We start from the raw sequence: 25,709 nt of genomic DNA, 5'->3' as shown, positions 1-25,709 counted from the left end.
ATTTTCTTGCTCATTTTTACTTGCATTCCTAGGCTGCATTTTACAGTGTTTTTTGATAGGTTGGACTGTTTTTTTTCCGTTTGTGTAAAGACAGATGCAAATAATAATAATAATAATAATAATAATAATAATAATAATAATAATAATAATAATAATAATAATAATAATAATAATAATAATAATAATAATTAAGCAGTTCTGCTTTCCCCCTGCTGCTCATCACCTTCTTGCCATTTTCTCTCATTAATAGACAATAACATCTGAGAAAGATCTAAAATCAAAGTAAACCCACTTTCTATCTAGCAGAATAAAAACAAAACAATGCATAAAAATATAAATGATTGGGAATTTGTTACAGTTACCTTGTCATTGCTTTCTATTACCTATAGTACCTAAAGCAAATAATCAAGGCTTACCACAGTGATTTATTAGACAGTGTATACTGGAGGGGGTCTTCTCCAAAAGAATATATGGGAGACACATGACAAAGAGCTGCACTCATATTTCAGAGAGGAGGAGGAAATGCCTGCATATATACTCATAAGTAACAATATAATGAATATAGTAATAGAAGAACAGGAAGTAACCTGTTTTCTACAGAAAACAATGGATTTAGAAGAAACTTCTGCAACTTGAGATTCAGGGGTTGCTATGGAAATGTTCTGGTAAAACTTAACATAGACCGCTGTGAGCTTCATTGACCTATTCTTTATGTCTCAATTTGTCTGTTAAACAATCCCATTCATCTAAAGACTGATTCTCCCCACAGTCCACACAAAGATTCTACAGAGCTGCTGTAGACCCATATTCTTATAGCATAATTAAGCCTGTTCACTCAGGTGAATTACATCCATTTTAGTTGTAGTACAAAATAAAATTGCATAGTGTTTTTTTTCTTTTTTCTTTGTAGTCTATGGCCACCAAGAGTCCTGTGGACATGGTGAAGCTTTGTTTTCACAGAAACGTTTGGGCCACTCAACCTTCCACTGGTTGAACTCAAAGGTGCTCATGAATGTTAAAGTTAACAACCAGTTTTAATCATTCCATTCAGGGACTAACCAGGACCACTATAGTGAATTGAAAGAAAATTAATCCTAATAAGTTCAGACACTAAAGGACGTAAAGGACAATCTTTGTCTGATCAGTCAATCAACAGCTGACTTGTCAATCTAAATAGGCAGAAATATCTGAAGCCTGCAAAAATAAAATTATACTCATTGACTGGCAAGATTCCCTCTCAGGTAGAGTTGGAGTTTTTTTTTTTCCAGTGCTGGCTAAAAAACCAGGTAAGATAAAAAGCTTCCACCAACAAAAATATGATTTTGAGATTAGGATATTGTAGAACAATCCGCTCTTAGGGGGAGCCTGGAACCCCTGCAGAGTGTGTTCCCACAGATGACTTTTATGTTGCAATGGTGGGTTGGAGGGAATCAAATACCTCCCTTGGACCAACAGGTCTGGTGAGTGGCAACTGGCTCATCAATATCAACTGAAGGTGGAGACCACATTGATCGGAACGGCTTCAGAAGAACAGCACATGGTGTGGTGGCAGCCACTTGAACAGCATGTGTACAGCGGTGTAGAAAGCAAAGGGAAAAATACTAAACTATATATTTGCCAGGAAAATCATGTTAATGGTGGCAAAATCTAACCATGGTCCTATGGGCCTCCCTTAAATGGAACAGGGGTGCTTAGAATTTTCCGGTCCCCTAGAAGCATGATAAACCCAAATCTATGAATTGGAACATGGAATCTGAGAAGCCTATATGATTCTGGGAAAACATACAACACTATCAAAGAAATGTCCAAATACAATATCTCTATATTGGGAGTAAGAGAAATGCACGACCTGAAAATGGAATGTGTAGAATAGTAGATTATACTATCTATTACTCTGGTGAAAATAGTAAAAATAATTGAAAACAATCTTGTAATTAAATGCATCCTTTATTCCTGTATCTGATAGTGATGATGATCCAAATAAATAGTACTCCAGCAAATATGAATGTTATACAAGTTTACACTCCCATGGCTAACAGTGATGGTGAGGATTTAGAGAAGTTCTATGAAGATATAAACAGTGTACTGGAAATCCTAAAAAGTAATAATATCACAATACTTTGGGGGACTTCAATGCAAAAGTGGGAGAAGAAAGTGATGTTCCTGTAGTTGGAAACTTTGGCTTAGGAACCAGAAATGGTAGAGTGACAGGTTTGTAGACTTCTGCCAGGAACATAGGCAATGTGTGATGAATACTTTTTTCAAGTTACCAAAAAGATGCCTCTACACTTGGGAGATCTCTGGCAGATACACGAAATAATATAGTAAGGAACCAAATTGACTATTTTACAATAAACAAAAGATTTAAAAACTCAGTAAAAACATACCCAGGCACAAATGTACCATCTGATCATAATCTACTACTTTCCGAAGTCCAGCTGAAACTAAAAAGGATAACCTGAATCCTTCTAAACCAAGAATTGACAGTGGCTTCATCACTAAACATGTAGATAAGATAAAAGAAGAACTAGAAATTTGTTTAAGAGAAACCAACAGCCTAAATAATGAAGATGTATAAGTGAAATGGAATAAATTTAAAAATGCAATAGTAGAGGTAACAATCTCCAAACAGATGGGGGGGGGGGACCACAAGAAACAACAGTGGATGATGGATGAAATTCTTCATCTCAAAGATGAAAGAAGCTCTTATAAAAATAAAAACAAAGAAAAATACAATGAATTGCAGAAAACAATTAAAAGAAAAATTCGACTGGCAAAAGAAAAATGGTTTGCAAAGAGATGCAAAGAAATAGAGCGTATTCATGATAATTTCAATTTACACAAAAAAGGGAAAGAAACAACAGGCCTCTACAAAAAGAAAACAAAACAACTTAGTTAACAAGGAGGGGGATGAAAAACTAAAAAGATAGAAGGAATATATTGCAGAACTTTTTGAGGACACTAAGGATGATATTGATATGGGAAGTATAACAACTGGACCAACCATTACTATGGAGGAGTTTGAACATGCAATAAAAATAGCAAAAACAAATTGCTGGAAGACAATGGGAATAAATTTTTACTACAACTCTTCAATCGAATATATGAAACAGGGAAAGATACCAAATGATTGGCTAAAGTGACAATTCCCCAAAAAATAAATGCAAAAAAGTGTACCAAATACAGAGCAATAAGCTTAATGTGTCATGGCCTGAAAATATTTCTAAGAATAATTCACACAAGAATATACAACAAAATTGAGGAGCATCTAAGTAACACTTGGTTTCAGAAACAATCTTGGCACACGAGATGCCCTATTTAGAATTTAGGTTCTTGTACAGCATTGTAGAGATGTCAATCACAGTGTTTACATGTGCTTCATTGATTTTGAAAAAGTATTTGATAAAATAAGGCACAACAAACTATTACAAGTCCTGAAACAAGGGACTAGATGCAAAGATATACAATAGATTATCATAAAGAATCTGTATTGGTATCAGATAGCAAATGTGAGATAAGGCCAAAAATATTCAGATGATGCAGAAGTATGAAGAGAGGTCAGACAGATCTATATTCTGTCTCCACTGTTGTTTAATATCTACTCTGAGTCAATTTTCAACGAAGCACTGGAAAACATAGATACTGGCCTCAAAGTAAATGGTGTTCAGATCAACAATTTAAGATATGCTGATGATAGAGTTCTGCTCACCAGTAAGCATGAAGATCTTCAGCTCCTCATCAACGGAGTCACAGAAATATCTGAAGAATTTGACATGAAACTTAACACCTCAAAAACCAAGATCATGGTCATCATCAAACAACCCATTAATTTACCACCGATAAATTCAGAAGGAATACCACTAGAAAAAGTTGAAAGGGTCACATACCTTGGTTCTAATTTACATGAAAGCTGGGGCATGACCACTGAAGTAAAGACAAGGATAGAGGAAGATTGAACAGCATTCTTCAAAATAATAAAGGTCTTCTGCAGTCACATAAGCCTAAGACTGAAAATGACTCTTGTCAGATGTTACATCTTTTCTGTCCTGCTCTACGGAGTAGAGAGTCTCTGACAGCCACATGAAGAGACTTGAAGTGTTTGAAATGTGGATTGACAGATGGCTGTTACATATAAGCTGGTTTGGCAAAATCAGAAATGCGGAAGTGATAAGCTGCCTGGGAAAGCTAAGGGAGATAATCAACACCATTAAAAAGCAAAAGTTAGAATATTTTGGACCTGTGATACGACACCTGGAAAAATATGCCATACTTAACTTAATCCTCCAGGGAAAGATTGAAGGCAAACGAGGTCCAGGCAGAAGAAGAACATCATGGCTTCAAAATCTAAGGGACTGGTTTGGACAAAACTCAGCAGCACTTTTTTGTGCAGCTATCAATAAAAATAGGATCGCCGACATGATCACCAATGTCTGATGACAGATATGGGATGAGAAGAAAAAGAAGAGCAATCTGACACATAGTGGAAAGTAGGATGTACATTAGAATACTGATTTTATTTTATTTTATTTTATGGACTATACAATGAAGAATTGTGAGTTCATTTTGTGTGCATTTGTGTCTTTGTGTTGTAAATTTAATCTTGTCAGAAATATTCTCTTTTCCCTTTGCCTTTTGTTTTCTTTCAATTTACTTCCTATTATTTAACTTGGTACTTGATTTTTTAATTAATCAGTTATTTTTATTCTGGAAAGCGCTTTAGTCTGACCATATATAATGTCAGTTAGCTATGGAAGTAATGAAGGAGGGAGACTACCAGTTGTTTCTTCTTGAGTACATTTGGGATAAGTAAGATTTCATTGGGATTAAATGGCTGCTAGCCACATCATAATATCAGGTCTTCAAAAATTATGGAGGGTTGAGGATTTAGACTGTGGGAGTCAGAAATCCCAATCTATCACCTTTCCTTCCTCCTGTTCCACATTATATTCCTCTTAATTTTCTCTCTTTGTATAAACAGCTTAAACTGAACTCACGCCTACATTCCTGAGTACAGCTTCTGAAGAAATCACCTGGCTGCTTTCGTGTTAGCCTACCTCCATTGCTTTCAATAGGAACTTGTATGCAGAAGGAATGATAATAAATGCAGGGATTTTGTATTTTATGAGTTGTCATAAGTCAGATGCTGGAGTAGTGAACGTCATTTTTGTGGTTTTTTCTGTGCACTACTTTTGACTTTGCAGAAATATTGATTAGATCAGCTGATCCTTGCCTGCTTTAAATGTTCTGAGGCCAGCAGGAATGAAGACAATTGCTTAGCTGGCTTCAAAATGCTTTTCATTACAGAAGGGAAAGTGTGCACGTGGAAATGTCTTTTGTTTTATGTATTATTGAAATGGTCTTATCTTAACCAAAATAATATAGACTTCAGAAAAACAGTCTGCATATATGATTTATTTAATCAAGGGTCAAATAAATGTTGCATAAAGAGCTCTCTGATAAACTGAAAGACAAAAAGGATAAGTATAAAAAACGGAAAGAGAGACATACTGTATATTAAAACCAGAATACCAGCATATAGCCAGAATCTACAAAAATGAAGTCAGGAAAGCTAAGGCTCAGAACTAAGGCTTGCAACAACTGTCAAAAATAAATTTTAAAAAGTTTCTTTAAACATGTAAAAAACAAGAAAAAGGTCAAGGAAACAAATGGCCAACTAGTGGGAGAAGATGGCAAGGAAATGATAGGTAGCAGGTAGAGAAGCAGAGCTGCTTAATTCATGCTTTAATTCTGTCTTCACGCAAAAGGAGTGTTAGTAGATAACCACTTAAATATGAGCCAGCAGTGTGCTGCAGCCACCAAAAAAGCCAATGCAATCAATGCATCAATAGAGGCCGAGGATCAAGATCATGTGAATGTAACACTTGGAATATTGCAGACAGTTTTGGTCGCCAAATATAAAAAAGATTTGAGACTTTAGAAAGAGTGCAGAGCAAAGAAAAACAATTATGATTAGGGGGCTGGAACCTAAAACATATGAAGAACAGTTGCGGGAATTGGATGTCTAGTCCAGAGGTGGGTTGCTAATTTTTTTACTACCGGTTTAGACGTGCTTGCGCACCACACTTCTGCACATGTGCAGAAGCATCCGGGCAGGTGGGCAGGGCTTCCCACCCCCGCTACTACCAGTCGGCTGATACAGGCCGAACCAGCAGCAACCCACCTCTGGTCTAGTCCAGTGAAAATAAGAACTAGGAGTCATATGATAGCAGTGTTCCAATATTTGAGGGGCTGTTACAAAGAAGAGGAATCAATCTGTTTTCCAAGCACCAGAAAGTGAGACAAAAAAGCAATGGATGGAAACTAATCAAGGAGAGAACCAACCTAGAACTAAGGAGACAGTTAGAACAATTAATCAGTGGAACAGCTTGCATTCAGAAGTTGTGGGTGTTCCATTGCTGCAGCTTTTTAAAAAAGAGATTGGTCAGCCATTTGTCTAGAATGATATAGAGTCTTCTGCTTGTACAGGAGGTTGAACTAGAATACCTCCAAAGCCCCTTCCAACTCTTATTATTCTATTATTAAAACCAATCTTTAGAAAATGAAGCTTTGAAACACAAAAGATGTAGCAAAATGTGCCTCTGTTGTAAAGTTATTACTTGACTATTTGATTTGATCACTAACATTAAGTAGCATTCAGTATAAAATATATTCCAAGCACTTATTTAAGCATTCTGACTAGATTTGTTACGTAAGTGTGGTGTTGTGTATGTATAAATTTATTCATTGATTGGAACCAAATCAAGCCAGTTGCCAAAAGTTAAAAGATTAGAGTAAATTGAGAAATTCACAGTTCACTTATTGCCATAAGATTTAGCTTAGTGATAAAATATTTTTTAAGGAGAAAGCTATTGCTCTGTATCCCTACCTTTCTAGTGTAATATAAAACATGTATATTAGTAATAATCTTCATCATATAGAAATTATGTTCCTCAGAGCACAGGAAAATATGTATGGAAAACAATACAGGTTAAAAGTTGTTTACAACAGGCCTTCTTTCTCTGCTCCCTCCTCTGTTTTCCCTAAGTAATTTCATTTGTGACAGAAAAATATCTCACTGGTTGCATACTTTACTTTTGCTTCCTTGTCCTGGTGCTTCAGATATTTAAATGTCAGCTTTTTGATGTGCCCTTTTCAGAAATCTGCTAGAGCCTGAATTGTATTTAATGGGCAGAAAGCATTTTCAGTTCAAATAATTTAAGCAATTATGGTGAAGAAAGGAACTTTTAGAGCAATTCTTCCCATAAAAGAAACTTTTGAATAGCAGATATGGGTCTACTCAAAGAAGATGCCATTCTCCCCCAGCAGGAAATCTTGGTAAGAACCCAAAGGACACCTTGTGCCGAGCTTAGAAATTACCTTTTCCCCTTCACGTAGCAATATATACTAAATTTTAGTAATAAGAGAGACATATATTTGTAGATATTTTGCATCACCTTTAATAAAATTCCACAATTTATTTCAATGTTTTTGAAGGTTCTATCAACAGCTGTTGATAATTCATCAAATGTTAATATATATATATATATATATATATATATATATATATATATATATATATATATATATATATATATATATATATATATATATATATATATATATATATATATATATATATATATATATATATATATACACACACATACATACATACATACATACATACATACATACATTTGATGAATTATCAACAGCTGTTGATAGAACCTTCAAAATCATTGAAATAAATTGTGGAATTTATTGTTCCTTTTTATATTTGTGTTGTATTTGTGCTGATATATATATAAAAATAATGGTTTTCTGCCTGGATGGTTTTCTGTAATGAGCCGAAGGACAGAAAGAGGGAGTAGTGAGCTTCCTCCCATATATGGGCATACCAGGGGTTGTAACACAAATACACACACACACACACACACACAAATATATATATATATACACACACACACATATATACATACACACACACACACACACACACACACACACACACACTGGAAGATAAAAATGCATGTATCTTCTACTCTCATGGCTTTTCAAATTAAGTTTGCATATACATAAACCAACAAAAGTAATTTTGTACATTTTTATACTATTTCAATGCCAAAATTATTTTTGTTTTGTTTTAATCTTTGCACCAGATTTTAATGTGCCAATTTTGAGCACCAAAACGACCTTTCAGAGGCATGCATAAATATCAACTTCCTGTTGATGCCAGATAAAGTGTTTTCTTTAGAGAGAGAGAGGTTTCATTATTTCTTTCTGCATAAGAAGTTTGCATAAAATAGCAATACAGTTCTTTGCATATTTAACCTAGAATAAAATTGAGAATTGCTTCCAGTTAAACACACAGAGAACCGTGCTATTTGTAAAGGACGAATAGAATGATCATATTCAAATATTTATAAGGAAATTGCAGCAGAAAAAATGTCTCTATCTCTGTCATAGAGTACATGTCCATGCAGGCCCATATGCACACTGCCTTATTCGAAATTTCTCAGTAAGAGATGGACTTTTAAAATTTATTTGTATTTATTTAATTGCATTGGCTTCACAACTCTAATGCAGTGGTTCTCAACCTGTGGGTCGGGACCCTTTTGGGGGTCGAAAGACCCTTTCACAGGGGTCGCCTAAGACCATCGGAAAACACATATTTTTGAAAAAAATAAAGGAAAACAAAAAATAATTTTATGGTTGGGAGTCACCACAACATGAGGAACTGTATTAAAGGGTCGGGGCATTAGGAAGGTTGAGACCCACTGCTCTAATGGATCCTGGATATATATTTGTGTGTGTGTGTGTGTGTGTGTGTGTGTGTGTGTACGCGCGTGTGTATTTGTAGAATATAACAAATGAAAGATAACTTGAATCAGATTTCAATGTTGCTTTTTTGATCATCTTTGATCATCTTTCTTACCTCACTTTCATTTTCCAGGCTGTACTCTTTCCTGTTTTTTTTCAGTAATGTTTTAGCTGAACATAATGATGCCCTCTCTTATAATCTTGTCAAGTTTTGTTTAATAGCTAGCAAGTTTCAGGAGGACTTCATTAAGTACAGTTTGAGTTGATTAAACTTCCTTCAGGTTTAAGAATAACAATAATAGTTAATCCTCTTGTTGTTTATATATTTCTAGCTTTATTTATGGGGGTCTTTTCACTAAGGCCTTTGTGTTAAGAGTCTCACTGTTCCAAGAGGTAGGAAAGTTCCATTTGTCCAGGCTGTATTGAATTTATTTTTGATTCCATTTTATTTTAATTGTTTTATATTAATTTATTCCCACGTTTTGTTAACAGAAGTCCGGCCATCGACCAAAATGAACTTCTTTAAATGAAATTTAAGAAGAAAGTCCCTACACTGAAAAAATAAGAATGCTTTCTCTCCACTGTACTGTGTTCTCCTTTAAATATTTTAGTCTTTCTTTAGCTTTAGGGATTTCACTAGATCCTGGAAACAAAGATTTCTACTTCCAAACTGAAGACATTTGTAACTTTCCTAGTAGGATTCACTGGGCTAGGGATTTTCACTGTGAGTTGTATTATGTTGGGGGGGGGGGGGATACATGAAAGGAGGCTCAGCCAATCTCATTGTATACATGTTGTACTCTGATAATAAAGGTTTGGATTCTGAATTCTGAACTAAAGCAGCTTATCCATCCAGGACAATTAATAGGCAAGAAGGGTGAGCATTCATTCAATTGTCTCTAATTTTGCAGCATTTTCATTAATCTCTGGTTTCCTTCCTGCTCTCCTATTTAGGGTGACATTCAAAGATCAATAATCCGCGTGGATTTTGGAGATGGAAGTGCTGTGTCATATGCCAATCTCAGCTCAACAGAAGATGGAATCAGGCACATCTATCAAAATGTTGGCATCTTCCGTGTAACTGCGCAGATCAGAAACAGCCTGGGGACTGACACTGCAGTCTTGTATTTGCATGTTAATTGTATGTAATTATTGTTGGTATAACAATACCTTAAAGATAAATTGATGTCAATTCAGATGTTCTGCTTTTGATAAATACTGTTGATGGTACAGGTGTTAGGTTTTATTTGATGCAATCATATTTTAGAGATGAATCGAGAATTAGAAAAGTGGATGGAAAGGAAAAAGAACCAGAAAACAAATAGGAATTGCTTTAGGCTATGATTTATGATGGTCTGATTTAGTGATTCATGTAATTTCAGAAGTGTAATTTTTCATGAATTTGTATCATGCTTGAAGCCTTCCTTCATAACCCAGGGCCAGTGTAAAAGAATAGAAAGTCATTTGGTAATGCCTCAAGTTCAAAAGGATCTTATTTTTAAAGGTAGGCTTGGGTTTTTTAAAACTTTGTTTTGGTTTTATCATACTTTTCTTTCAATAACTTCATTTAACTTATTGTTTTTATTTCTATTAAAATTGAATTTTTGGAAACCTGGAAGAGATCTAGACCATCTGGTTACTTGAAAGGCTCTGCCAGCAACCTGGAGTACTAGGACATTTGTCCAAGAGCATATATTCTGGCCAGATATTTTACCATGATACCTGATGAATCCACCACTCTTAGGAATATGTAACCCTTACGATTATTGTTTCCCTGGGAATGTTGCTTGCTCCTGGGATTGGATATAAAATGTGTAGATCCCGTACCCCTTTATGGGACTGAATAGTTTGTTTTGCTTTTGAGATATCAACCTTTGTTTCCAATATTGCTTCAAAAGAAAGAGAAAATGAAATTTATGGGTATTGATGAATTTATAAAATATGTTATTGTTTATAATGCACAAAGCAGTTTGATTAAATAGAACAAAACAAGATGCCATATAATTGCTTTAAATTTAAACATAAAAGATCAAATAGCAAGTTTTTCAGAGTTAATTTTTGAGATTTATTTGTTTGTTTATTATGTGCCATCAAGTTGTTTTCAACTCCTAGCAACTGCGTAGATTTTTTCTCCCACGATGATCTATCCTTAACTTGGCTTTTCAAGTCTTCCAGGGGTATATACATTACCACTGTAATTGAGTTCATCCACCTTTATTTCACTTTTCCCAGACTTTTCCAGAGATCTAAGTCTTTGTAATTTGTCTAAAGCCAGATAATTTCAAGTTAGAACACTGAACTGATATAGTTGATGATCCATTGATTTGTTTGTTTTTGTTGTCTATGATATTATTCTTGCTTGTATTGTTAAACACTAAAGTTCAAAAGTGTCAATACTCCTGATATTTTGCTTCTTCAAAATCTGACTTGAACTTTGGAAAAATATGACAGAAAAGTCTCAGAAAGACGTTGGTGAAATTTCAGAAAAGTTAATTATGTAACTTCAAAATTGAACTTCTTAAAATTTCATTTCCACTTTATGCATAAGCTAGTTGCTTACACCCCAAAATTAATCGTAAGTAGAGAGAGAGAGGATAATATCCCAAATAACCTAACCACAGTAACACACAGCCAAGCAATCTTCTGCTGTTTGCTAAGAAAGATTTTGCCATCATGTCACACTTTAAATGCAAGTTAACAAGGCTACTTGATGGAAAACCTTTTTGTTTATGCAGGCCATGACCTGAAGCAGAAATGTCATTGCCTGTGTCATTCCCATCTGGTAACGGATTACAGCCATGTAATTGCTCTGTGTGTTTCATCATCATATAATTTATTACATTCCTTGTCAGATCTTAAACTGCATAGGATGTGATGTTCTCTTCAATGTTTCAAGGATTAAATTCATAAACAGTGCGTGTAGCGGTAGAACTCCTTAGCTGGTAGAAGTTTTTATTCTGGCATAGGAAAGTAAGAGAGTTTATTCTGTATTTTACATAGAGAACTAATTCTATATTTGTGTGATACCATAATGTATCATCATGCAGTGAAACCAAACTAAAACTAAATTTAAAATTGCTACAGTCTAATAAGTTATTGATGATCTAATGTCCAGGATCTCATGCAATTTCAGATAAGGACTGAAATTTCATGTGAGGATATAGAACCCTGTGAGATTTCAATATTCTTGCCTTGTATTTTAGGAGATCTCATTTAACAATACCAAAATCTTAAAAGATTTTTCAGTTTGATGTGATCTGGGCCATTTAAATGATTTCATATGTGTTGTTATTCATCCTGAATCAATTCACTATAGAATGAAGACCTAAAAGGCTGATCAGCACAGAAAATAGATTTGTCTTGATTTTCCATTCTCCTTCTTGGGCCAAAGTCATTCTGGCATATCCATGCCTAAAAAAGTACTAGAACTTGGGTTCTACCCATATGGTAGGTAGGTAGATGATAGATGATTAGATAGATAGATAGATAGATAGATAGATAGATAGATAGATAGATAGATAGATAGATCAGTTTTGATACTGTTGCATTTTCTCCAAGTTTTGCTTCCCATCTGGTACCATGGACAACATTCTCTTTTTCGTTATTTATTTAATGTTATATATTTATTTCCAATACTTATGAGGTGGTGTTTTTTTTTTTTTTGCATAACCACTGCATGTAATACAAAGTTGCTTCTTTATACTGACATTTACCCCCTTTTTGTTACATGCTCTAGCTATTTAATTACAAATGGATCTATTACATAAATTAAGGATTTTATACCAATTTTGCTCATAAGTATTGTTAATAATTTTGTTTCATTTATTATTTTCTACATAATTCCTTTCATAACTGTATACTTATTGTGCTTTTAAAGATGTTTTTAATCTACTTTATCATATATATTTTTGCTTGTTCTTTCTTCGTGTCATATTTTAGTGACAGATTAAATGCCCAATCTAGCTCTTTAACACTTACATCTCACTAACTCCTCGTGAGTGTTGTTTGTTTTTAAGGACAGAAAGAAAATTCCAGAATACAAATCTATCACACTACCAATCTTTGCTTTAAAGTTATTAGAACAGTGAAACATCCATTTTAGAAAGCAACTAATGAAAGGTTAATTAGATATGAAATAAAATAACAATTTCAAAAGAATTATTGTGGTATGCAATGCCATTCAACTGTGGGAAATCTATAATGAATGAGCATACTTTACAGGGATACTTCAACTAATCACACCAATGTTTTCTCTAGTGACAGATGAAGTATTTTCATATAACCTAATATTTATTTTTTTAGGGAAATACACCTTTCTTCTACAGTACATAGCACGGTTCTCATACGTTTCAATGGAATTTATAGAACAATAGTTTTTAAATTATTTGATTCAATTACTTTTTCCATGTCTTGAATAATATAATTGCCCCCACCCCTTCCCCAATAAAGCCCCGAGACTCTGTTACACAACAGAGTGTGTACACAAAGTGCATTTGAGAAAGCTACCTGTAAATTGTATCTTTACCTCAGAAATAACCAGTTCCAAATAGCTCCATTCCTATCGGTATCTGCACAATCTCTTAATAACCACCAGTTTAGAACATAAGAGCCACCAGCATATAGGCTTCATGGAACTAATTAATACTTGTGAATGCAACCCTTTTTAATTTAAACAGCACAAAGAATTTTCCAACTTTTGTTAGATACTTAAACATTGCTAACTATTCTTGTAAATAGTAGTACAACACCATCTGCTGTTCCAAAGCTGCATTTTTAAATCTATCTTTTTATCTTGTAATAGTTAATCAGAACTATCTGCTTCGGTGAATTTTTCCCCCAAACCAATATCAAAAACAGCAGATCCTTTAATGAAGAATGAATAGATAGATGATAGATAGATAGATAGATAGATAGATAGATAGATAGATAGATAGATGATAGATAGATGATAGATAGATAGATAGATATAGATATAGATTAGATATAGATATAGATAATATAAATATATAGATATAGATATCTTCAGATGAGGTTTTTGAATCAGCACTTATATGTACAGTCTATATCACTTTTCATAAGTTACCACACCAGAGAAATATAGATGTTACAGTACATGTGTCATGTCCTAATACATGAGATTTTACATGACTTCCCATCCACCTTGGGCGAAAGGAGGAGAAATTTATCTATTTTTATATATGAAGATCCTATGTAATGTTTTTACGCACGTTGACAGCTAAGAAACAGAACACTTTCATTCAGTGACATATCATTCTTATGTATATATATTCATAAGACATTATTATGTATATATACATAAGACATTATTCTATGGGATTCCAACTCTTTACTGGAAATTGATTTCAAACTTTGGAAGTTTGCATACAAGCTATACATTGAGTGTTTTTTTTCCAGTGAGACTGGGGTATCACTTGGTCTACCCAAATATGGGATGGAACATACGGCTTCCACTTTCAGATAAAGTCTCTCTTTATTTCTTTGTCGGTAAATATAAAATTCAACACAAGTTATATACTGCTTTATTTGAATTTGAGCAAAATGATGCATTAATAATTGTCACAAAACATATTAAGTCATACTATTTTTATCAATAGCATATACATAATCCAGCAATATTACTCTGAAGTAGCACTTGGTAACAAGGATTTTCAGGATTTGCTTACAGGTCTTTGAAACAACTCTTTGATTATTCTAACTTATTATTCTAATTCCTTCTACAATGGGAGCATGTAACATCTATATTTCAAATAGAAAATATTTCCTTTTTTTCTGAAATGATATAGCTATTCTTCTGGGAATCATAAGTTAGGATTCTTGTAGAATTTAGACAATGTCCATCTCCTTTTATGTCTCCCCTTCCCTTCCACCTCTGTGTGAATGCACAACCTGTAGTGAGAATGCTCTTATCTTCTGCAGGTTGCAACTATGCTGAAATTAATTTGTAAATGAGCCTACAGTCCTACTGAAATTGCAGAACATAAAATTTAAAATCTGACAATGTTTTTATGAACACTTTTTTTTCTTATGTCTTCTTCATTTCTAGGTCCTTTAGAGCATGTCCATTTGTCACTTCCATTTGTAACAACAAAGAACAAAGAAGTTAATGCCACAGCAATATTATGGCCCAGTCAAGTTGGAACCTTAACATATATTTGGTGGTTTGGAAACAATACTGAGGTCTGTATTTTATACAGTAGAGTCAATGGCTAATTAATGTTATGGCCACATTATGAATGGGGGAGAACTGACTAAAGAAACAGATTACAGGGCCCTGAAAATCACAGATAGCAATTCTCAGCACTTTTATGATACAAATCAGTTTTTTAAAAAAATTAACTTGCTTAATACAAAAGATTTTGTTTTTCCCCATTATGCAAAATGTAGCTTAAAATAACATAGTTGTTCAGCTTCAAGCACATTTATACATATGTCTGTTATTCTAGAATTTGAAAGTATACCATTTTCTACTCTTTTTATACTCAGGGTTGTCTTTATAACCCAGAAAGGGGTAGACTTTTGATTGAATGTCCATAGTTACCATCTTTACTTTAAAAAAAAAACAAAACAAAACCTTCCACAGCCTGGAATTATAGATCCCCCAAATCAACGTCTATTATATTAAACCATTATTTATGAACCATGGCAATTTCCCCAGTGTGTAGGCTTCAAATTCCAGAACTCTACAGCCAACATGACCGTTAACAAGAATTCTCAGAGTTGAATACATACACCCGGAAGTATCAAGACTGGGAAGCACTGCATTAAAGTGATACATTTGCATTATTAATCACCCATAGGCATCGCCTATGGACAATATTTAATTTGCTACCTATCACTGATTTCTTCTTTCTAATGAATTTGGGTTGTGAGCTGCTGTACTGCAACATTTAAAAGTCATTAGAGAGTGGACTTTAACCACAAGTTATATTAAGGATGTTCCATTGAGAACACATGAATGGTCGGAAGTGCTTTGCCTCTTGTAAAATATCCTTTCTGAATGGTCATTAAATGATTAGTCATAAGTGGTAAACTACATGTATAATAGGTGACTAATTTCTTCCACAATACTTACGTGGAACAATACTTTACTTTTTCTATAATGGTTCATATGTTCTATCATTATTTTAGAAAACAACGTGATTACCTTCAGTGGTAATTTATTCACACACTTGATAACATTATGAGATCATAGATATGTACAAGTTGTTACTGATGATTTATTTACAAATATGACACAACAAAGTTCTTAGTACCAAGATTCCTGTGAAAAAAATCCTTCATTTTTTGTTATTGTTATGTGATTCTTTAGTTCTTCATTCCCCCGCCCCTACTTTTCTATTTCTCCTTTTGGTAGCCTGACCTTTTCCCTGTCTAATCTTTATGATCCTTTATTTTTCTTTGAAATCTGCAGACAGATAATTTTCAAGCTTGTGCAAAGAATATTGCTATGTAACAATTAAATATGTGATACCACTCTAATGAAAGGAAACTTCACTGCTTTAACACACTGTTCAACACTGTTTAACCCAAACTGAAAAGTTAGAAGGGTCTTCCTTTAATGAGTCAATTTTTCAGTGGCCTTATTAACAATTTTACAGAAAAAAAAATAGAATGAAAGTTTTAATGTGCACGTTCCGTATTAACAAGTTTCTTATTTTGAATTGGTTGGATGCACAAAAGGAATACATGAGTTTAACTTTTTACTTCATATTTTGTTTACTTCGGGTTCATTAAAACATACAAATTGTATGGGAATGTTCAAATTCACATGCTATTATACATTAAAAATTGGAAGAATTAAAAAGGGGAAAATATCAATCTTACCAAATCTATCCATGTGTACATGTGTACCTTTCAAAATTTGTTCATTATATAAAGCCTTAATTTGATTTGTTTTGATTATCCTGATTTATTCTGGTTAGTAAACCCAAATGTGTGGCTTGGTTTTTATACAACCCAAGGCACATATGTTTATTATCACTACCCTTTTAGTATTTTATGAGTTTATTCATTGTTTTCTCCATATGTTGGTACTTTTATGAGACTTTTCTAGATGATAGGTTTTATAGTTTATAGAACCTTTCATGATTTATGCTTTTTCATACAATTGAAAAATGTAAGAAAAATAAATCAGTGGCAATATCTTCCTAATGATTCTTGGACATCTTCAATCCCAGTTTGTTTTTAGCAACATGTTTGTCTTGGCTTTTAATGAATACATTGATTAATTATCATGTTTCCTTTTTATGTATTTGCAGCCACTAATCACTCTAGAAGGGAGTATCACATTTACCTTCTCTACAGAAGGTATGAACATAATCACAGTACAAGTTTCTGCAGGAAACACTATTCTGCAAGACACCAAAATGATTGCAGTATATGGTGAGCCCTATTTTTGTTCACTCTTGTTTATTTATTCCTTAGGTTTCGGTGGCCATTTCCCCTTTGCTGTGTTCTTTGCTTGTAAAAAAGAACAGAAGGACAAAACTATACAAGGAAACTATATGACAATCATATCAATCAAGAGCTTTGAAATTGAACTCATATATATTATCTTTTATAAGTTCAAAGATCTACTTATTCTTCACAAAGTGCATTCTTTGTATTTCATAATAGATTTACACCCAGAAAAATTCTTATTTTTCAGCAACCCAGCACCTGGATCATATCTTGAAACAGAAATAAACACATGATTTTGACTGAGAGCTGCATTTTGAATTTTTATAAATTACCTTCAGCCAGCATTTTTGTTGACACAGTGAAAACACCAGGAAAAAGTTTTTAAAGGTTTAAGGGGCAAAGAAACAAATCAAGACTCGTACATCAGACCTTATTTTGACCAAAAACTGTGAGGAGAATCAGAATTTTTGTGCAGTTTCCAAAAATGACCAGGGGACCTCATATGGCTTGTGGATCTTTTTAACAGCTCATTCTCTGTTCTGTTAGAGCTTCTTTAGTGCTGCAGTAAACTTGATAGTTCTCCTATATGAGGAACCTAAATATTTTTTGCCACAGGAAAGAGAATTGGTCCAAGACTAATTTTGATTTCTGAGAAAAATTAAGTGCAGCTGCACTAAGTATTTATTTCTAACACAAAACTTTATTCTGTCATATCACAAACATGCCAGGCAATTTAGTCAACAAAATATATAGCCAAAACCAAAGAATCCCCGATAAAATCTCGTTCTTAATTAACTTGAAAAAATATAACCCCAATTAATAGCAATAGGACTTAGACTTATATACCACTTCACAGTGTTTTACAGCTCTCTCTAAGCAGTTTACAGAGTCAGCATATTGCCCTCAACAATTTGGGTCCTCATTTTACCGACCTCAGAAGGATGGAAGGCTGAGTTAACCTTGAGCCTCTCAGAATCAAACTCCTGGAGTGAGCAGTGAGTTACCCTGATGGCTCTGGTTAGTTAAAATTTACTCAAAATGAAAAAGGTATTCATCACTTAAAGATAGACATAGAATTAGGGAGAGGGATAGCATTAGATTAAGTAACTGGGTGATCTAATACAGGGGTGTCAAACCCCTGTCGTCACATCATCACGTGATGTATCATGACATTTGACCCCTTCGCTAAAATGGGGATGGGGTGGCCAATGCATGATGTATCTGGCCTGCGGGCCATAAGTTTGACACCCCTTATCTAATAGAACCAGGAAGATTCTTGCTATAAATTACCTCCTAGAACAGCTATGGCGAACCTTTTTTTGGCTCACGTGCCATAAATGGGAGCGCAGGGGGGTAGTGTGTGGGTGTGTCACACCCATAATGCAATGCGCAACCTTGCCAGTGCGCATGCACACACTACAGGCGCAACCCCCCATTTTTTGCATGCTTTTTTTGCCCTCCCCAGGCTCCAGAGGCTTTATAGGAGCCTGGTGAGGGTGAAAACAGCCTCCCCCACCCCTCCGGAAGCCCTCTGGAGGCTTGCGGGGCCTTCAGGACGCTTTTCTGAAGCCTCTGGAGCAGTCAAAACAAACCTCCAAGCAAACCGGTAGTGACTTCCGGTTTGCTCGGAGGGTCATTTTGAGCACTCCGAAGGCTTGAAGGACCTTCAGGACACTTCCCTGAAGCCTCTGGAGCAGTCAAAACCACCCTCCAAGCAAACCGGATGTCCGTTCCTGAACTTCCGGTTTGCACGTAGGGCCAGTTTTTTGCGCTCCGGAGGCTTCAGGGAAGCTCATGAAGCCTCCAGAGGCCCTTCGGGGGGGGGGCTTTTTTCACCCTCCCCAGGCTCCTATAAAGGCTCTGGAGCCTGAGGAGGGCGAAAAATGGCTTTAAAAAAGGGTGAACTCAGCTCACCAGCGCGCACATGCACGCTGGCCAGCTGACAGGACAGCGCCTCGCGTGCCCTGACAAATGGCTCTGTGTGCCACCTGTGAGACGCGTGCCATAGGTTCGCCATCACTGCCCTAGAAGAACAGATTCTGTCCTGACAGAATATCCAGGTCTCAATATGATTTTGAGAGATTTAAATTAACTCTTTCCTCTATATGCTATAGCTAAAGGTCCTCTACTGTCTCCTAACAGTTTCCTCAAATGGAAATTTGGGGGGCTGAGCTATATTCTTTAAAATAGCTGGCATGAAAGATGGCCTCTGCAAAAGCATTAATAGCATAGCTTAGTTCAAAGTAGGTATGTAATTCCTTCCACCAACCTGGAGAATAATTCCCCCCTCCACTCCCTTCACTGAATTTATCCCTCAACAGGTTTGAGAATCTGTAGGTATAAAACAGTAGAAAAATACACACACTTTCATCACCACCACATACTTTTGAATATTGGTATGTTCAATCACAACTATTCTGTTATTCAGTTCAAGAGAATCTTTAGTAGGAATGTTAGCTTACTGGCACATCCTTGAATCTCTTGCTACAAACAGAAATAAGATCAGCCAGATAAAGTGTTGACCTCAACACATTCATTCATTTTTGTTACCGTATATTTATCTATCTGTGTATAATTTCAAGTGCTGAGTACATTATATCTCTTAAATCCCCACTCAGTTTCCTCATTCTTTACAGTGCTGCTTTAAAGTAATTGCCATGCTGCTTGTCTTATTTTGAGGGATATTTTCAAGTGTTTCATTTGAATCCTTTCAAAATGCAAACAACCTAATTGCTTTACAAGCTGTCTGTATTTGGAGGAATATTGAAGGAAACACACAAATATACCAAACTACCATATGTGTTTGAAGATTTTGTCTAAATTCTTTTTTTAAACCTCCCTCGTAACTTGGTTCATAGAGCACTAACGCTTAATCAGCTGATTACCAATAAGGCTTCAGATTTATCTTCATTTAGAAATTGTTTTGGGTCAATGCAAAGTTGGAATTGGTTTCATCAGTAGGAGTTATACAGAAAACACTTTAAGTGCATAAGTCATTGGCTATTGGTTACATCTGCAGACTTTTTAAATGCCGTCACTCTCTAAAATGTGCACAAAGTACAGTTATAGCATTACAGTTTGTTAAATATAATGGAAAGATGAACATTTAGGAGCTTTTTCTATAGTGAATTTCTCTTCTTTGTCTTCTCTTTCTTGCACAGCTGTGATTATGTGGACCATTACAATATAGATAGTCCTCAACTTACAACAGTTCACCTAGTGCAATGGTTCTCAACCTTCCTAATGCCATGACCCTTTAATACAGTTCCTCATGTTGTGGTGACCCCCAACCATAAAATTGGTGTCTCGGTTCCAAAGACCATCGAAAATATGTGTTTTCCGATGGTCTTAGCGACCCCTGTGAAAGGGTCTTTCGACACCCCCCCCAAAGGGGTCCTGACCCACAGGTTGAGAACCACTGACCTAGTGACTGTTCAAAGTTACAACAGCAATTGAAAAAGTGATGTATTACCGTTTTTCACATGACCATTGCAACATCCCCAAGGTCACTTGAAATTCAGGCACTTAGCAGCTGATATTTTTGATGTTTGCAGTGTCACGGGGTCATGCGATCACCATTGTGACCTTCTGATAGGCAAAGTCAGTGGGAAAGCCAGATTCACTTAACTGTCATATTACTATTTTAACAACTGCAATAATAATAATAATAATAATAATAATAATAATAATAATAATAATAATAATAATAATAATAATCAACTTTAATTTATAAACCGCACCCTTTCCTAAACAGGACTCAGGGCGGTGTACAGTCATATTAAAACAGTATAAATACAAAATATGGGTATACTTAAATATACAAATAGGTAAAAGGAGGAGGTAGGATGTGGACTGTACAATATTTAAATTAAAATACAAATAAACATTAAAATACATTAAAATACCCTTAAAAACTACCCAATAAGATGTTTGCCAGGAGGTTAAAATGGGACTATAAATCAGTTAAGCCAGCTAATTGGAACAGGTGGGTCTTAAGCTTCTGTCGGAAGGAGCGGAGGTCGGTGGTAGTTCTAATATGATTCACTTAACAATAGAAAAGTCATAAAAATTTGGGACAAAATTCACTTAATTGCCTCACTTAGCAACTGAAATGTTGGTTATGATCGTAAGTTGAGGACTACCTGTACTTTAAAAAGATACCTTTGATATAGTTCACTGTTGTGGCCCAGCAGGCGCCGTTGGAGTTGCCACCAGACTCCGACAGCGAGGGTCCCTCTGAGTCAGCTCAGGAGGATGTGGAGGACCCTGGACAAGGTTCCGACTCTGAGCAGGGCGCAGAGAGGCTGGTTGGCCACCAGGAGGCACTGAAGCATGGAGCAGTGGTGAAAGCCAAAGGAAGGGGGCTCCTGATGTCATGCCTTGGAACAGTGGGGAGGAGTCACAGGACAGTGAGTCATACATCAGCAGTGAGCTATTAGATGCTCGTTACCGGCGTGCTACCCGGCGTAAGGAGCAATTGAGCAATTACAGGAGGTAATTGCTCTCAGCTGCTGATCATTAGACTCCTCTCCAGACTATAAAGGGACTGCTTGTGGACACACCCTTTGCAGGAATCAGCTGATCATTGGAGTTGGAGAAGCTCAGATCTGTGTTGTACTTTGGCAGGCTGGATTGCTGCCAAAGGGTTTACCTGGATTGCTGCCTATCTGTTCCCTGGACCTTGGCAAGCAGGAGTGCTGCTAAGGTGATTATCTCGAGCTTGGTAGCTGGATTGCTGCCAAGGGGTGTCCCTGTAGTTGGATTGCTGCCCAGAGTGCTATCTTGACCTTGGCAGGCTGGATTGCTGCCAAGGTTGAACCTGTATGTCAATAAACATCTGGAAGAGACTTTGTGTCAGAGTGACTTGGTATACCAGAGCAGGGGGGGGGGGGGTCAGAACAGTTCACTATATAATCCTTTAAAATAGGCCAATGTTCTTTCAAATGACCTTTTTCCATTAGACGTTTGTAGTTGAACTCTGAGTGACTAATTCAGAAAGAATGACCATATTGCATCCTAGGGACCTTTAGTTGGTGATTTAGGCATAAGCTAAACTAGCTATAGTATAGGGCCTCACAACCTGCACGTCCTCACAAAAGTTTACACTATCAGTTTTCTTACTATAAAAACAGGTTCATTTTTACTTATGTTAATAAAAATGACTGATTACTTATTTTGTCAGCATTTTTTGTCTGTATATTAAAAATATTTTTAAAATTACACTTAAACAGACTATATCATTAACTATGACAGAAATCTAGCCAGGCAAATGATAAATATCTAATCAGTAAATGCATTCATTTGAAGTGAATTTGAAGTTAATTTTCCACTTTAAATACTTTGCTATTAAATAATTAAAAGGCAAAACATTTTGCCTTTTATGTTTTCAATGTTTTTGTAGTGATCCAAGATTGACTTTTGGTATGCATATTTGTGATATCTTGTGTAACTTCTTAACAAAGGGCTTAGGGCCTCAAAAAGTCTAAATTCAGCAGTGATAGATATTTTGGGGGATTTATTAATTAGAATTTAAAATATCAATGTGCTCCTCTTTGCCTAAATGTATACTGATTTAATATGAGCACCATTGAATAGCCTGAGATTCTCTGTTTTTTTTTTTTTCCTTTCCGTTTCACTCTTTCTTTTTCTTCCTTCTAGAGCATTTTCAGTCTTTACGTCTTTCGTTTTCTCCAAATCTGGATAACTACAATCCAGATATTCCTGAATGGAGAAGGGACATTGGCCATGTCATCAAGACAGTTCTAGTTGAGGTAAAAAAAAATGTTCCCATATTTTATGGTTATCTTTGCATAATTTCTTTGAAAGGAGCATTTAGAAGAGTCTGAATCCAATTTAAGACACAAGCATGATTTATGCTTATCGGATTAATATAAACAATTCTCATACATTTAATTTCAGTTTTTTTAAAAAAAAATTAAAAGTGTGTGTGTGTGTGTGTGTGTGTGTATTGTGAAGGCTTACAATAGATGCCTCGGTGCCACATCATTGTAATTGTGTTCTTATGTGGCATGCTAAAAACTGAGTTGTATTTCTTTTTACTAGCTGAACATTTAAAATACATATAGTTTGGTGTCTTTATCTTGTATACCTATCTTTTTGTGCAGTCTTAAGCCTAACATTTTGTCCATACGGATCATTGCAGTCTGTCCTGTGCCTGTGTTATATGATCGTGTAGTAATTAATCTTCCTTCATCATCCTTTCTCATTGTCGTTGTGCAAAATGACACAGATCAAGGGATGATAGGACCATTGTGCTAAATACACTTGTGGAATCAATCCATATATTTTGTATTACTAATTATCTATAAAAGTCTGGAATTGATGAGAACAATTCAAGAATGTGATGGAATATAGATTAGGAAATTTTAACTCTGAATAGTTTTCAAGTGTTGAAGTGTAGAAACAAATTTTCTTGTCAAGATGCAGGTAATATGATGGTACAAAATTTGGATGTCATAGTTAAGACATAAAGAATGGCTTAACATGGGCTACCATATTTAGACTCACCATGATTTTAAGCCTGAGCAGAATGAGCCATGATGGTCCAATGGTTAGAAAGCAGTATTGCAGGCTAATTCTGCTCACTGCAGGCTGGGTGCAGTTTGGCACTTCAATTCTCACCAGCTCAAGATTGACTCATCCTTCCATCCCTCCGAGGTTGGTAAAATGAGGACCCAGATTGTTGGGGGCAATAGGCTGACTCTGTAAACTGCTTAAAGAGGATTATAAAGCACAGAGAAGTGGTATATAAGTCTAAGTGCTATTGCTAAGTGCTATTGCTAATCTTTATTCATGTCATTCATGTTCATTAATTAATTTTCTTTGCAGATAGTTTTAAACTGTATATTTTTAAGTCCCCCAAACCAGCAATCAAATTTACCACTGTCAATGATTCTCTGCTGTGAAATGCCTATAGGCGCGGGAATATAATGCTTATCAAAAAACTGAAGAATGGATTTTCTTGGTGGAAGATGTAGATTTGAATGCAATTGTATAAGAGCCGTGGTGGCTGAGTGGTTAGAATGCAGTATTACAGGCTAATTCTGCTGACTGCCTGTTGCCTGCAGTTCAGTAGTTCGCATCTCATAGTTGGTTCAGCCTTTCATCCTTCCAAGTTCGGTAAAATGAGGACCCAGATTGTTGGGGGCAATATGCTGAGAGGGCTGTAAAACACTGTGAATCAGTATGTAAGTGCTACTACTATTGCTATTTGATGATGAGACTGAGAGCACAAGAAGCAAAAAGAAAAGAACAACCCCAAACAGTTCTACTGTAGAACTGAGAGGTGGTGTTCATTTTTATGTATTAAATATAGTGTTAAATGTTAAAAAAAAGTTAAATGTTGGAATGATTGGATATAAATTAAAATAAAATAAACTATTTGTATTAATATTTTATTTTATTTTATTTATTTTATTAATTTTATATACCGCACCCTTTCCTAAACAGGACTCGGGACGGTGTACAGTCATTTTAAAACAGTATAAGTACAAAATATAAATATACTTAAATATACAAATAGGTAAACGGAGGAGGTAGGATGTGGACTGTACAATATTTAAATTAAAATACAAATGAACATTAAAATACCCTTAAAAACTACCCAATAAGATGTTTGCCAGGAGGCTAAAATGGGACTATAAATCAGTTAAGCCAGCTAATTGGAACAGGTGGGTCTTAAGCTTCTGTCGGAAGGAGCGGAGGTCGGTGGTAGTTCTGATATCAGGGGGGAGGTCATTCCAGAGGGTTGGGCCCATCACAGAGAAGGCTCTACTCCTGGGCGCCGCCCGTTGACACTGCTTAGTGGACGGCACCTGGAGGAGTCCCTCCCTGTGAGAGCGGATTGGTCGCAGGGATGTATGAGGTGAGATGCGATCCCGCAGGTAACTAGGTCCCGTACCATGGAGCGCTTTGAAGATAGTAACCAACACCTTGAAACGCACCCGAAAAACCACAGGCAGCCAGTGCAGCTCACGCAGGAGTGGTGTTATATGGGAGTATCTTGTCCCTCCCATGATGGCCCGCGCGGCCGCATTCTGAACTAGTCAGTAAATTTATAAAAAAACTATAATACAAGACAAGTTTCAAGTTTATTTTAGCTGCAGAGACAGAAATGTGAATGTCAGTCTAATGTAGTATTACTTTTCTTTTCCCCATATTAGGCAACAATCATTTCCAGTGAACATATTTTGGTAGCGATCCTGCCAGGGTTACCCACCTCAGCTGAACTCTTTATTTTGCCCTATAAGAATACCAATGGAGAAAGTAAAGAAACAGCTGAAGATCTGCAACAGGTATCTGATTCTTGTTGGTTTCTTTTAGCTTATATAATAATGTTGAACTGTTAAGAAATTTACATTAAGCATTTCTGGAAAGTAGAGATCACACACATCTCACATTAATATTAATTTATAGCCATTTTATTTTTTCCTTGCATTATTCATGAT

General features: G+C 35.5%; 1 protein-coding gene across 1 annotated transcript in view; it reads left to right on the top strand.

Moving 5' to 3' along the window:
* SORCS1 (sortilin related VPS10 domain containing receptor 1) overlaps positions 1–25,709 on the top strand; it is a 454,044-nt gene that overhangs the window by 413,987 nt on the left and 14,348 nt on the right. The window contains 5 exon segments of the mRNA XM_081955321.1: positions 9,775–9,961; positions 14,885–15,018; positions 17,100–17,223; positions 22,900–23,012; positions 25,425–25,556. Of these exon segments, the coding sequence (XP_081811447.1) occupies positions 9,775–9,961; positions 14,885–15,018; positions 17,100–17,223; positions 22,900–23,012; positions 25,425–25,556 (690 nt within the window).

Source organism: Natrix helvetica (genome assembly GCF_964273705.1).
Source record: "Natrix helvetica genome assembly, chromosome: 5".
Classification (NCBI taxonomy): domain Eukaryota; kingdom Metazoa; phylum Chordata; class Lepidosauria; order Squamata; family Natricidae; genus Natrix; species Natrix helvetica.
The sequence above is the reverse complement of the archived record's forward strand: the minus strand, read 5'-3'. Positions and strand labels throughout refer to the sequence as shown.